At 44.1% G+C, this 15,271-nt stretch overlaps 1 protein-coding gene across 5 annotated transcripts in view; it reads left to right on the forward strand.

The window, feature by feature from the left end:
- EPN2 (epsin 2) overlaps nucleotides 1–15,171 on the forward strand; it is a 62,552-nt gene extending 47,381 nt beyond the window's left edge. For 4 of the 5 annotated variants that reach the window (XM_019494565.2, XM_059716816.1, XM_059716817.1 and 1 more), the window contains 5 exons: nucleotides 193–349; nucleotides 5,506–5,679; nucleotides 7,471–7,563; nucleotides 8,453–8,668; nucleotides 11,040–15,171. In XM_019494565.2, the coding sequence (XP_019350110.1) occupies nucleotides 193–349; nucleotides 5,506–5,679; nucleotides 7,471–7,563; nucleotides 8,453–8,668; nucleotides 11,040–11,377 (978 nt within the window). In that variant the 3' untranslated portion in view covers nucleotides 11,378–15,171. The remainder of the gene's footprint in view (nucleotides 1–192; nucleotides 350–5,505; nucleotides 5,680–7,470; nucleotides 7,564–8,452; nucleotides 8,669–11,039) is intronic. The other variant, XM_059716818.1, reaches the window with a different exon arrangement.
- Nucleotides 15,172–15,271: the final 100 nt, after the last annotated feature.

The raw sequence follows: 15,271 nt of genomic DNA on the forward strand, positions 1-15,271 counted from the left end.
ATAAACGTCTAGTCTAATACCGAGCTCTTGTATGCTTTGGGGTTGCTTTGTTAGTAGGATTCTTCCATTTATGCACTTTTAACCCCGGGTGTACAGAGGAACAAAAAGTTTCCTTGTGACTTCATTATGCTGGATATGCTACTACCAGTTAGTAGTGCTCTTTATTAAAGCGTAAAATGTTCCTACCCCCAGCATACGACTTTGTTGGATCTCATGGATGCTCTGCCCTCGTCAGCACCGGCCCCCCAAAAAACAGAGCCCTGGGGACCCACCGCTGTGGCAAACCAAACTGACCCCTGGGGAGGAACTGCAGTGACAGCTACCACCTCTGATCCATGGCAATCATTTGGTAAGAACAAAAAGTGCCTGAAGAGAGGATTACATAGAAAAAAATCTTCTGGTTTTACTGAGTTGTTTTCAAAGCTTTTCAGTAGGGTAAAGAACGTCATACTCCACAGTGTAAGTATTTTGCTCCATTTTGGTGGTTTTAAAAAAAAAAATGTGCTAATTAATTGAAAAGAGAACCGCAGTGGAAATTCTGATCCATCTCGTTTGATTGTGTATAGTTCTTTGCTCAGAAACGGTAAGGCTGTTTTAAGTTTCTGCCCCAAGGGTAGAAGAGTGATAACTGATACTCCATTTTTTCCCTTTGTGCACCAGAAACTATTTGTCTCGTGTTGGGGAGATGTTCATGCTCCAACTTGTAGTTGTGCTCGGTATCCAAGATTAAACAACTATATTAGGCAGTGTTGGGGAAGTAGATAAAGTTGCTATAATTAGTAGGGCTGTAGCAGTGAATTACATTGTGTTTAATACTGTTAATGAAAAAGGCTGCACTGATACCGACTTGCAGTCACCAAGTTCAATTGCTTAAATGACTTTTTTGTGATTTACAATTACGCTGATTTGAATGTTAATCGTTTACAAAGCAGTGGTGGTTCTCAACTGCAGAAACCCAAACCCAGATGCACTTGAAGTGGCAGTTCCAGACCAGCATGTCAAAGAAAGCTACAGATACGTTTTCTGGATGTCTCCCTATTTGTTTCTGTCACCTATGCAGCATGCCTTGCAGCAAAGTCCTTCTGGGGTTGTCAGTCCTTTAGCAATTGGAAGCCGGGGCTCATAGACAGCAAGATGCTCACAAAGCTATTTTTTCTGTACAGAAAGAATCACAGTTTCTTGCAGTGACTCCTCGGCCTGTCATCTCTGAGGGCAGAACCACAGCTGCTTGTCGTCATAGCCAAAGGGAGGTTTGTCCTTGTCCTGAACACCCACGTTTTTCTTGGCTTCCTCTGCTGCAGGCAGGTGTTTCCAAGCCCTCCTTCTAGAGACCATTGGGAAAAAGTTAATTAAAAAAACCCCCTTGTAAATGACTGCTTTACATTCTGGAGCATATCATTTGGGGTGGTTGGCTGAGCGCCATGGCTACGTATTTGCCAGAAACTTCCTGACCGGGACTGACTTGCTGCGATTCTATAAGGTTTGCAGAAATGGTAGAAAAACCCAGAAAGAAGGAAGGCCAGTTTGCTCCCTTTGCAAGTCCTCCATCACTGAATGCATTGATGTTCTTTGTGACCAGTAACACCTGGCGCAGTGGTTCTGAAACTGTTGTACACGTACCCCTGGGGGCACGCAAAACATCTCTGGGGGATACACGGAAGAAGTTGTGTAATGGTGAATTTAATTTTCATTATAATAATAATAATTGGCATTTAAGGGTTTCAAATATAAAATGTATGCTGATGGGGGTACATGGGGAGCTGGTAAATCTGGGAGGGGATATGCAATAAGACAAAATTTGAGAACCTCTGGGCTAGTGGTTTTGGACCAACCAGGAATCATTTAGTGAAGCAGGAACCAGGCTTGCCTGGCTCAGAAACCCAGGAAATGTGGCTAGATGCACTCTTCTCTTCCACCTAATCCCTGAGTAAGCAGGAAGCAGATAGTACAAGTGGTTCATGTTGTAGCAGCTGCCGCTCTTGGCCATAGAGCTAACCCATCGCTTGCCCCATTCCCTCCTCAAATACCTCAAGCACAAGAGACATGCTGGGTAACCCTGTCCCTCTTATTACCCATCTAATTCTGTTCACCTCGTATCTGTCATCAGTGTCAACTCCCATATTTTGTTGGCTGGGATTAGACGGGCCTTTGTTTGCAGTCATTTTGAGTAGTTATGGCCTTTAAATTTGAGATTGGAGCTTGTAGCCTCTTGTATCTTCCTTCATGGGCTAGAGGTGACCTCTTCAGGCCCCCCCTTGCAAACTTCAAGCTTCATGATTTCCATTAGGAAGTAGGGGAGCACAAGGAAAGCATAAGTACCAGGCCTCTGGTCCTGAAGCACTGGAACGGGTTACCCAGAGAGGTGGTGGAGTCTCCATCCTTGGAGGTCTGTAAGGCCTGGTTGGCATGAGGATGGGGGTGGTGTTGCTTTGAGCAGGGAGTTGGACTGGATGTCCTCCTGAGGTCCCCTCCATTCCTCATTTTCTGTGATTCTGTGACTTCCTAAGAAGCCAACAGTATTGTGTCCAGAACCTTGTCTTTCTGAATATGATCACGATGGCTCGGTGGGGAAGGAGGTAGGCAGAGATGTCCAGCACCACTTTAAACTGAAAAGGAGCTTACTGCATGGAGCGGTAATGGAAAGTCTCTTTCGAATTCCCGGGGCACTCAAGGTAGACAGCAAAAAGATCCAGTGGACCAAAGCGGGGAAAACTCAGGCTCGGACTTCTGGAAAGAGGGATGTCGTCTATGAATATAGTCCTAGCAACACTCAGGTAGGAAGAAAGGTGCGACAGATGGCACAAATGTGTGACCAGAAGTCACGATCTTCTGGGAGAGGCGCCAGGCACTGCTAGTCCGTTCTGTCCCTGGGAAGCCAAATAGAGACGGCAGAGCCGTGTACCACCAGCAAAAGGAGGAAATGCTTCAGGCAGGAGTCTATCATCCTGATGGGCGGGGAGCCGTGGTCTCCTGCACAGCTTCTCCAGCAGGTTCGATCCTGAGCTCTTCCCTTTCTGAGTCTATTATTCCTGCCTCTCCTGTAGAAAGTGATTTGATTTCTTATTTAGCCCCGACTGATGCTAGGACTCTCTTCCCATCCCATGTGGCAAAGAGATCCCTGTCGTGATTGTCTCACCTCCAGCTGCTCTGTAGGAAGCAAGTCAGGGATGGGAATATTAGCGTTGAAGCGGTAATTTATTCTCACTTTGTGCAACTGCATAACTTTTGGGCCAGCCACAGTTCACTGTTTTAGAAACACTGAAACACGAGATCAGAAAAGGTCACTCGCAGTTCCGGGGTTTTAAGACTAAGACTGTTCGGAAGATTTTTTTTTTTAATTTAATGGAAAATTTCATCCATCTCATGCTTTAAAATACAAGCAAAAACTTGTCAATGGCTGGTAGAGTTGCAGCTGTAGCGGTTTCTTTTGCTGGCTCCCAGCTTTATTAATGCCATTAATAAAAACCCCTTGTTTTAGCTTGCCAGTTACTTGGCTCCCAAGGATAGTCTTGAAGATGTCAGATTTATGAAACCGATGGCTAGTTAAACAGTGACTCATTAAAACAGAGATTTTTAATCCTGCCTCACTGTGCTGTGGCATTTCAATAGAGACAAAGGGGAGTTGGGGGTGGGGAGGGGGGAAGGTATCTTCCTAAATGCTTCAATGTTGTGATCTGTCTCATGAAAGAAAAGGGGGTTTTTTTGTTAGTTTTTTTTTTTTAAAGCTTCCGTTTATGGGAAGTCGTGTCATTAGCATTTCTCACATGGCCTCCTCCATCGTAACTCGAACCAAAATGCAGATGAAGGCAATCTAAGAACTGGAACGAGAGGAGCTGCATTGAGTTGGAGCACTTCTGCATTTCCTGCTCTGTAGCTGGAACAAAACCACGGCACCTGTTGATGAAAGTGAGCTAACAATGGGAATTGGAAGCCGTGCTGGTGAGCGCGTCTCCTCGTTGGCTGTAGCAACGAGTATTGGGGTGCTGTTTTGAACAACTGAGCATTTGATTGTGGACTGAAGCCGGCAAGGTGATCCAAGGTGATGCAGCTGCCTGGCACAAGGGTGGCTCTGTCCAGACACTACAGTGCAGGGCTCTCATATGTATGCTTCCTGCTGGGAACGAAACCTCGGTTTGTCTAGAAATCTGATTTTTTTTTTGGAAAAAGGATGCATGTGAATGCACTGTCTAACTAGAAGAAAATTGGTCGCCTCCGTGTTGCGTGGGCAGGTGTCAAAGCAAAAATATTTGCCATATTTCTTGGTTTTGTAAAGTAGAAGATTCTTGTGAGTAGAGATCCCATTCACATGCCCCGTGCTGGGGTGGGAGGCTGGAATAAACCGTAAGTCGTGTTCACATTACCTGTACTGGCAAAGTGCTGCCAGTGTGGTCCTGGCACTGCTGAAATCCAGTGTTGACTCCCTCAGTGGAGCCAGGATTTGAGCCTGGGGTAGGGGGAATGGAAGGGATGACTTCTTGGACTGAACCTGGGTTAGGAAGAAGCTTGACTGGTTACAGGAGAGGGTGATGGGGAGGGGATTTATTTGGAGAAGAAACTGGGCAGCAGCTATACTGTACAGGGGACAAGTTGCTGCTCTTCTGTATTTTGTCATATGCTTTTTACGGTCCTGACTTTTTTCTGTTCTGGGGGATCCCAGTGAGGCCTCAACCCAGGTCAGTCCTTCGTTTCTCTTGAAATATAGATCATTTAGCCATTGTGGCCTGCATGGGTGAAGAATTACCTATTTATTCCATTAAAAATGGGAATCCTAAACCTCAATCAGGACATTAGAACGGAAGTGCACCAGGGGGATGTGGGTTGAGGGTGGAGGACCAGCAGTGATGGGGAGAAGGCAAGGATGACCGAGGAACAGAAGAGAGATGACTTGGAGAAGGCCTTTGGGAGGAACACAGTAAGAAACGGGGAAAACCGTAGCTCAGGGAAGGTGGAATAGGTCGGTTATTCTTTTACAGAATTAAATTCAGTGGAAAAAGAAGACAGCTATAAAGGGACTCATGTTAAGCTGTTAGGTAGGGTTTTTCCTAACCACGGCCAGGTTTTGCACAGAAAACGTTGCTTCTTTTAGGTATTGCCTCATCGAAACAATCTCCCCCTCCCCCCGAGTTAACTTTAAATATAACCTGGGATTTTCTTGTGTCATTTCCAGTCAATCTTGATTCTCTGCTGTGGGGAGGGACAGTCTGCTCAGAAACCCCCCCCCCCCCCCCCCCCAAACGTATTCATCCTTGTTTTGGAATTACAAGTTTAATTACATGCTCAAGTGGGAGCTTATTTTTATAGCGCGGGAGTCTTCCGCAGAGCCTGCTGTCAGTTTGGATGGATAGCACGTTAACGTGTGTGCCAACAGCAACTCATGTTGAACAATTTGTTTCACCGCTGTCTTAGTGTTTACCTTGCAGGGGTAATTTATACCTGGAGGCAAGTAACGACCCAGGAAAGCTTTTCAGAGTGAGATTATGTTTGATCTGCGGTCTCTTGCTCCAGGTGCCAAGCCAGCGGCTTCTGCTGACCCCTGGGGAGCACCAGCTGGATCCACCGCTCAGCCTCTCCCCAAAAATGTAGATCCTTGGGCTCCTTCTCAGTCATCGTCTGTGGCAGCAAAAGCTACAGCAGATCCTTGGGGACCAGCACCTGCAAACAAACCTGTTTCTACTTCTGGTAAGAGACTGTGTTAACATTTGACCACTTTTTCCTAAATGAAGGGAGCCAATCCCTTTTAAAATATTTTTTTTAACTGGAGGAGTTATTTCTCTGCCTCATTCAGGTAATTTCTAAAATGGATCAGGTAAAAGAAGCCATTGCACTGAAGGGTTTGGGAGTTGACTTGTGACAGCAAAGAAGATCGCAACAAGGAGAATTTTGCATCGTCGTTTTGAATCACAGAGCACCGAATTCACGTTTCACCTTCTCCACGTTAACTCCCTTCCTCTTTCTTCGTGACCTGTCTATGTACACTTGCCACATGAATAAGCCAGGCAGCTGGAACTGCCTGGCTGCCATTGACACCCTCGACTGTATGACCAGCTTTAGCTTCGGTTAGGTAAAAAATGAATTTCTGGAAGCTAGAGCATTAAACCGAAAGCTAAAAGGCAGCAGTCTTTTTTTTTTTTTTTTAATTTGACCTTGTAGCGCAGAAGGGTGTGTCCGCAGATGTGGCTCATTAGTTCTGCGTTTGATCGATGGCCAGCGTTCTGGGGAGAAGATTTTTCAAGGGCACAAGCTGGAGTTCGGCACTTCTCTGCCCTTTGGGCCTTTGCAAATCTGGCCCTCAAAGATAATGCAGCAAGAAGCTGCTTATGCCGTCATTCTCGTAACTCTCACTAGCCTCAGAAATACCTGGGTGTTTTCATGGTGGTATCCTGACTTTCTGCGCAAATGGGTTTGCTGGCATTCGTTCATCTGCACATAATAAACAAAGGACCGATAAGTGGAATGATATTAAGGTCACGTCTAATCTCCTTTTCCATTGGCAAAACAAAATAATTGAATCATTGTGGAAATGATTCTGAAATCTGGGTTTTATGGAGACTTTCCCTCTGTCTGGAAATAAATAGCGTCATTCAGAGCGTGGAATTTTGCTTCCATTCTAGCTTGGTTTTTTTATCGTCACGAATTGTTTACCGAGCATTTGTTTGCTGCAAGCTTAATGTCAGCTGATAGCGTGAACGTATTTCTTTTCAAAAACAACAGTTTTTCAAATGCCCATGCTCTGTTAGACTTGGAGTAATGATTCCTCTTCAGGTTTATGGGCTTTTCCACCTTCCTTTTTGGTTAAATACATCTCCCTATCTAGTGGAGATATTAGAAAGGCTAGGCGTCCCTTTGCTTAGTGCTGTAGGTCTTCTCTACATACAGTACTGCAAATTACCCTTCATTTTGCCTTCCCAGTTCTTTTAATATGAAAGCAGGATGCAGAATTGGGAATCTAATTCTTACCCCAATTATGGCCATGCCCAACACTTGTGTTGCCTTTTCTTTGTTACGCCTTCCTTTTCTCTCCACACTTGCAATCCCAGAATATAGAGAATTTATTTGTCATTGCCACAGCTAGCTGCACGAGCTTTATTTAAAAGCTATAGTCAGTAAATGTACTCTTGTCTTTTGGGCCACAAAATTATTACTGCTCTGATTTCCCACAAATAATGTTTGACTGACATTACCTCTCAACATTTGAAGGGCACTTAACTAAGAACCTGCACGCAAAGATTTGCCTCGGACCATTTCCACAAATGGCTTGTAACACTGAACAAAGAGGGGCAACTAGAAGTATAAGTAAAGGCCGTATACCAAGGAGGTAGCAATACTCGTAGAGCTTGGGCCTGGATAGCAGCAAAAGCCCCCTTGCTGACCTTAAATGCTGTGATTCGACATTGAGAAATGGTTTAGAAATGGCTTTTTAATAGCACCGGAGCTCGATTAATGACAGCGGTCTTTTCTTACCTTGAATAGGAAGTTCGTCTTTTGACCTCTTCAGCAATTTGAACGGTACAGCTAAAGATGACTTTTCTGAATTTGACACCCTTCGGACTTCCAAGAAGCCAGGTACGGATCAAATAAATACTCAGAAAATGGGTAGTTTTTGTAATCGTTTTGATAGCAAGTTGATAAAAAGTTGTTCTAAAAAAAGATGCAGTTTTTTTCACAATGAACAGGTTTAAAACTGTTATATATGCAATGGAGCAGTAAAAGCCATATGTTAACAAGCTTCCCTTTGCGTTGATTCACAGGGCTTCTTAAAAATAGTCTGGTATACCCCAGAACTTGATTCAGGTACATCTGTATTGAACCCACTAACTTGTGCTTGATTTAAATGGTCTTCCAGTGCATTTTTCATACGAGTCATAATTGGGTCATGCCCGTGGTAGAAAACAGTGACGTGCACTAACCTGACAGGCAGTCTTGTAGACATACAGACTCTTGAAGTTAACAGTAATGGAAAAATTAGAAACTTTGTTTTCTTGAGCACTTTGATACCACTTAATGAAAACTGTCAGTCTGAAACGTTAGCGGAAGGTGGGTGAACTGACTTAATAGTTGTGCAAGTCCCTTTGCAACAAGAAATGTCAGTAAAGGGGCTAACACAGCGAGTTTATAATTGATGCTTCTGAATATTTTTCACAGAGGCTCTTATCTGTGTCTACAAACACTAGGAAGTCAAGGCCAGTTGTATAAAGCTTTGTTTATATTGTATCATATCGTAAGGGGTGCATTGAATATATTTAAATAACCAGCTAAAAATGGAACACACATTTTAAAAGTACACTATTACTTCTGATATGTAGTTAAACTTAATGGCAGAATGAAATCGTTTGTTTCCTTACTCTTGTAAAAGAGCTCTGATAACATGACTGCGTAAGCAGCAGACTTTACTGAACTGTAGCATTTAGTGGATTCCTATTTTTTTTGGTTTTGTCTTGTCCTTTTCTTCCAGCTGAGTCTGGTTCCAATTTGCCATCCCAACACAGTGGTACAACAAGTCCTGATCTCTTTGATTCTCAACCCACAAACGTGACATTGAGCAAACAAAATGCAGCTCGGAAAACCCCCGAGTCCTTCTTGGGCCCCAATGCAGCTTTGGTGAATCTTGATTCATTGGTGTCTAAGCCACCACAGCCTGTTGCTTCATTAAATCCATTCTTAGCTCCAGGTATGTTACAGTATATTCCTCTCCACCATATAATTTGCTTTCCCATTTTATCATCTTTCCTGGTAGAAGCAGCCCTCCTTCTCTTGGCTTAATTTACATCTTGTACTTAAAGCCTGGCCTGCTTTTCTAGACAACGATGGTCAGCAGGTTTTGCTCCATACTGCTTAGCAGGGAAGAGGCAATGTAGTTTTAGGGACTAGGACTTGGAAGGACCTGTGGTCTTTTCCTGGCTCTCCTGATGATCTGTGCTGCCATGGGTATGTGATTTGCCCTCTGTGTGCTCTCTTCCTTCCCACAATCTCTCTGGCCAGTTCAAATCGCAAACTCTTTTGAGGATAGGAATCTGCATGAATTTACTGCGTGGCTGGTTCCTCAGCGTTATTACAATCTGTATAATAACACTGCTGATTTTAGGATCCTATATAGTTCTTCCCCTCCTCAGTTAGTAGTCTGTGGGTGCATCTACATGAGATGCTTTACTGCACAATAGAGCAAATTACTGCATAGCGAGTGTCACTGTCTACACGTGCAGACTCTTACTGCACAATAATTTGCTCTTTTGGGCAGTTAATTTGCTACCTGCAAATGCAAATAGCAAACTAACTGCCCAGTAATTACTGCACAGTAAGGCATGTGTAGATGGCCAACCAAGAGCAGATTTGCTCCCGGTCAGCTGGGCAGCAGGGACACCCCACCAGAGCCTGTGCAGGGGTAGTGTCCCCCTGTCCCAGCAGCAGGGGACTCCTGGCCCCAGCTCCACTTCACAGTCGGGAGAGTTCCCCGCCCAGCCTGGAGCTGGCTGAGACCTCCCTCAAACTGGGACAGTTCCTGGCCAGCCCCATGCTGTGCAGGCAAGTGTGCATGTGCAGCCTGGAGCTGGCTGGGTACTGTCCTGTTTTGAGCAGTACCCAGGCAGCTTTGTGCTGCGTGAGCCCAAAGCTGGCTGGGCCCATGGGTTTACTCTAGAGTAAATTACTCATCCAGCAATATTTGCATGTGTAGACATGCCCTGTATCTCTTCTTAGTTTAATATCATAAGACCTGATCCTTGAATAAACCATCAGGCTCAGGAGGAGCCCATTGCAGGTTCCTTGCAGCTCACAGGATGAAACCTTTGGTAGTCATACATGCATCTTTCCCCACAAAAGCTGAACATAATTGCTAAAAATGATAATCAGTGCTAATAAAAACTGTGGAGGAGGAGGACCTGTACTGAATAGTGATGTACACAGAAGCTGAAAAAATTGTACAGTTTGATTGAGTCGCCTAGGATGAAAAGTATGCGAGGACCGTCCAAACAAGCCAATCACGCGCTGAAGGTTTTCAGCTCTGGATGTGAGAAGAGCAGCCAGGATGATCTGCTGTGGCTCACATACACTTGTGTGAAATGAAAAACAGCTGCAGGGCAACATTTTCCAAAACACCAACTGACTCTGCCGCAGGCATAGGAAAAATGCTTTATTCAGAGTCTTCATATGAGTCACTGTAACAAATATTGACCAGTTTTTAGTCTATTCCAAGGTTGGTAATTGTTTTCTAATAGTGGAAAACAGCAAGAGCCTAAGAAGGTTTGGGAAAACTGAAGCATGAACAGTAATTATGAGCCACCTGGCAGTTTTCAGCAACAGGAAGCCTGCATATCTGTCATTCGCAGTTACTACAAGAAGTTTACAAGGGGTCACTGGGCCATCCGCAGAAGTAAGAACATATACGGTGTAAGGAATGTGCACTGCTGGCAGTGCTTCAAAAACTTGAAGGCTGGGAAAGTTCTCGTTTGCTTTTTTCCCCTGACTTGACTGTCATTCGGAAAGCAACGTGTTTACATTACGCATTCTTGTCGGATCCCCGAGCCAAACACTCGGGCAGCTTTTTGGAGCCGGGTGGCTGCAGTCCAGAAGCAAATACATCCATATGCAGTAGGCCGGGTGCAGTAAAGGGATAGTGGATATCTGCAAGTTATTTTTAAGTGCCCTTTAAAAAAAAAAAAAGTTCAGTTGAATGTCACGTTCGGGCACACTCCACACTTGTAGCTTGTGGGACCTGTTTGTACAGAATCTCTTGCAAAAAAGCAGAAACTGCCCCTTAGCATCGAAGCATCCTGTTGAGATTTCATGTGTAGAGTGGGGCAGGTAATACTGGGAACAGGTGCAGCTTTTCTGAAGTCAAGGGGCTTGTGCAAGAGGAAAGCATAATGGCTTGAATACACGAGTGGTACCCTATAGGCACTTTTCCATAGGAGCGCTTTGGGCGTGGGGAGTACCGGGATGTTAAGGATGCATGTTCCCTACCTGAAATGTATAGGGCCTTCCCCAGTGCCTTGACATCTGTGGAGCTGCAGTCTTTTTCCTCTCTTTTTCTCTCTCAAAACTAGGAGCAGCTGCTGCGCCACCTCCAATCAACCCCTTCCAAGTGAATCAGCCTCAGCCCCTCACTCTAAATCAAATGAGAGCGAGCCCCGTGATGGGAACCAGCCCTTCTTTTAGTGCCGTGCCAGCAATAAGCATGGAGCCAATACCTCTGTCTTCCATGGCACCCGTGGCTGTGGGAATAGCACCTCTCCCGGCGATGGGCACCGTGGCATCACTAACGAGAATGGGCCAGGGGATGAACATGAGCATTGCAGGATCAATGACCCAACCTCTTCACAGTACAGGAATCCCTCCATCGGCGTCCCAGCCCACAAATACAACTAACCCTTTCCTCCTATAAAGACCCAATCAAAGCAACTCTCTTTTCAAAATGTTTCCAGGTGAAGTCTTTGAAGCAAAATGAACAAAGCCTGCGTGGACTGAACGGTGTATAAGAGACTTGGAAGTAGATTTGCAGTTTACAGTTGTGATCTTTGAAGAGTTGTCTCTACTTACCAGTTAATCTAATGCTAGTCTTTGCTACAGATGGTACTTTACTTTGGCTTGTTGAGCATTACATGAAATGTTCAGACTTTTCACCAAAGTTAGGTTACGCCCATTTTGTTGCTTTGTTAATCATTTCAATACACTTTCTAGGGAGAACCTGCCATTTTAAACTCCGTTTGCTATTTTGTAGATGTCAGATGATGTGCCGGATCCTAAAAATACTATGACACGCACCTGCCATTTCCTCTGCCCGTACGATAGACACGAGACTTGAGTGCTAGCGAATGTCTTTGCACATAACGATACACAGTTCTAGACTGTTGGTTCACCCATAGTCCTTATTCCTAGGAGAGATTTGGAGGGCCCAGGAGGCTGGTTTTTCCCCCGCATTAAACATTGCAACACAAAACCGCACTGCTTTCTTCGCAAAGGGTTGACCGAGAAAGCCGGCTTGTCTCCGAAGGAAAAGATCCGAAGCAAATTCTCGAGTTGTCACGTACACAGTGTGCTGTTGTATGCGGTGTTGAATTTGTACACTACTATCTAAGGACTCTTAAGGAACTTTCTGTGAGTGGCATGCTGCACTCGTGCTGAATGAGTGGTCTGCTCTGTGCTTGTCCAGTAGTGACTTCATTTGGAAGTTGTTGTGTGTATTTTGTTTTTATTTGACTTACAATGTGAGTTTAAAAGAAATACAGTGGGACAACTTTGAATTCAGTTTCACCGGGGCAAGCTTTAAAACTAATTCAGGCTTAACCTTGCTATATGCAGTTACTCTGGTATACTTTTGCACATATTTTTGTTTTTTAGTACAGTTTCATATTTTGAGTTTGCAGAATGACCTAATTAGTCTTTTTTTGGCTAATTTTTATAATGTGGTTCTTATTTAACTGTCTAGTTTTGATAGACTTATCAGGTCTGGCTGAAAATTTAAGATATTGGCAGATGTCACTGTTATGGTTTTAATGCCCTCTTATTTATGGTTTTAGCTTTTTTTTTTTTTGTTCTGTAAAAAGAATTTAAAAGGGAAGATTAACTAAAATATTTTTCTTTCGGAATTAAGAATTCATAGCGGAAATTACAAATGACGTCTCGTGACTAATTACTTTTTAAAAGAATTTGAGCATCGTGATTTTAAGACTGCGATTAAAAAAACACTAACATTGCTTTTTCCCTTGGTTCACTCCTTACGTGATGATTCCCGCAACGGGCAGACCGTTAGCCTTCAGGAAGATCGCGAACGAGGCTGTTGGTTTTCCCGGTAACGCTTCGTGAAATGTTTGAAATTCTAACTTAGGAACATGACTTATTAATTTCATCACCTAATTTGCTCTAATTAAAGGTGCACTCGGTAATCATTACTGATTCCATTTACAGCTGTTCATTGTAAGCCGAACTATACACTCTAACTCGGGCTCATCAGCACTGAACCACGCTCAGGTTTCGGGTAACGTTACTGGCGTATGCAGCTGGCCTTCTCTAAGGTGGGAGCCTGGCCGAAGCCCTGCTTTCACGTGCGGTGCCTGCAAATGCAAAGGGCCTGTTTCGGGGGGTGTCCCAAAGCTTGTCGCTGCTTTGGAGCATCTCCACAAACGAACTGGTGCATCTCGGCGGCCTTTGCCAGATGACGAAACCGCCCAAACAGATCCATGCCAGGACTCTGCGTGACGCTGCGTCGATCGTGCCAGCCCCTAGCAGCGTGCCACACAGAAAAGCAAGGGCTGCTCGGTGCGGAAGGGACTGGATTGCGTGTCTTTGGCAGGAGCAGGGGAGGCTGAGCGACGATCAAATCTAGGGTACAATCACAGATCCTAGCTCTGTTGGTCGGGGTAGCTCTGTTACTGTCCAGAATGTAAAACGTGTGGACGTTTCTCCGCAACTCGTTCTCTCTTCCTTGTTACTACTGGATTTCCGAGTCGGATGCAGAATGTGAATGTGCTACTGTTTCATTCAGGAGGGAAAAATACTGTCCACACCCATTATGTCTTTAAAAAAAAAAAAATCATTCATGTTGCCTTTCAGCGTAGGGAAAACGAATTTCTTCTGAAGCTGTTGATAGCGTAGACCAGAAAGACGTGATTCTTGCTAGGAGGAGAAACTTGGCAAGTGGTGATATTAAGCAGATGAGGGGGCAAAAAGTGCTTTTCGGTTCATCATCTAGGGCAAGAATCATGCCATGTTATTTCGAATTTAATTTACTTAGCAGTGGAGTGAGGTCATTTGATGTTTCCCCCAGATTTTAGTCCGTTGCCTGCTTGTGCGAGCAGAGTTTAACTGGGGCATTATCAGTTTAGCCGATCGTTTTAATCGCGACCTCCGAGAAACGTTAGGTATCTTCTTTTATTTTTTGGCTTTCCCAGTAGGAGGCAGGATAGAAATGGGGAGAGTAAACATTAAAATCCTTCTTAAAACATCTGCGGCTCAGAGTAGCGAGCCATCGTCATGGATTGCTAGGACATTGACTGTCGGTCTGGTAGGGAGCGTATGGACCCTAGTTTAATGAAACTGCTGAATGGCAAACTGTTGCTTTGACCAAGCCACTTTTTGTAAGAGCCGTACTACTTTTTTACACGTACCGCACAATAAACCACGGCGACATTCTTGGTGTCCGAACAGCGATAGGCACACCTCGCGGTGTTTTATAGCACTAGGCCAAGGACTTTTAACCACCTTGATCCCCAACCTGAAGTGGGTGCTGAGGCATGGCGGGGGGAGGAAATCGGAACCAATAGCTGGTTTGGTAAATACCTACTTATTGACGAGAGAGAGACGTGCGTGTCCCTGTAAAGTGCCGCGCACACTCGTGGCACCAGGTAAAAAGCAGTGAAAGGTTGTTCCCGTCCGCAGTTGATCAAAGCTTCAGTTACGTCCTGACTTTTGTAAATCCACTGAATAGTCCTAGTTTCATACGTTTCCAGAAAAAAGTTTCTCCCTTTTTTTGGATGGAGCATGTCTATTTATCCGATCTTTCTCCAAACCTCCTAACCCCCCCCCCCCACCTCAAACTAAGAAAGTGCTTTTGTTTGAAAACGTTAGTATCCCAAAATAGCCTTACTGGTCAAATTGACCAAAGATTAAAGTGTTAATTATTTTGTAAAAGCATCTTGGTATAATTTTAATCCCAAAAAATAAGCTCAGTTATTTATTCATTTTATACTATGTAGAAACTAAAACGCGGTGAGGGGATAGGCAAGGGAATTCATGGTGGGTCGTGCTGTTTACAGTCTTTTTGAAGTCCCATAGCTAAGACAGCTATTGTTGTCCATCTTCCCTTTTGCTGTTATGGTTTCTAATGTGTACTGTATGTATTAATATTGCACAAATTGTGGAGAAATATACGGTTTATTTTTCACAGCAGAATCTCACAAAACCTTGCTTCCTTTACAAGTGTTACAATTTAAATATTTACCAAACTGTTTTCATAATTCTGGGAGCAGGCTGCTTTTTATGAATTTGTGCTGACTATTGACATTATTTACTGTATAAATAATTTATCATTTGTACTATTGTATCATAATGTTCTGTATCTCTGTGTCATTTTTTTCCCTAGCGATGTCACAAACGTGATATTTAATAATGCCATCAGAACAGTGGAAAGACAAGGGGTTTGTAGGTGACTGGTCAGAATTAAAAATTGTATTGCTTATATTCCCGAGTTGCGTCGTCTTGTCTGCATTCAAAGCGTGGCATGCTCGTATCTCATTTAAGCACAGTCATTTTCGGGGCCGATCCAGTGCTTGATAGAAGC

This window comes from Alligator mississippiensis, chromosome 13 (assembly GCF_030867095.1).
Source record: "Alligator mississippiensis isolate rAllMis1 chromosome 13, rAllMis1, whole genome shotgun sequence".
In the NCBI taxonomy this organism is placed as follows: domain Eukaryota; kingdom Metazoa; phylum Chordata; order Crocodylia; family Alligatoridae; genus Alligator; species Alligator mississippiensis.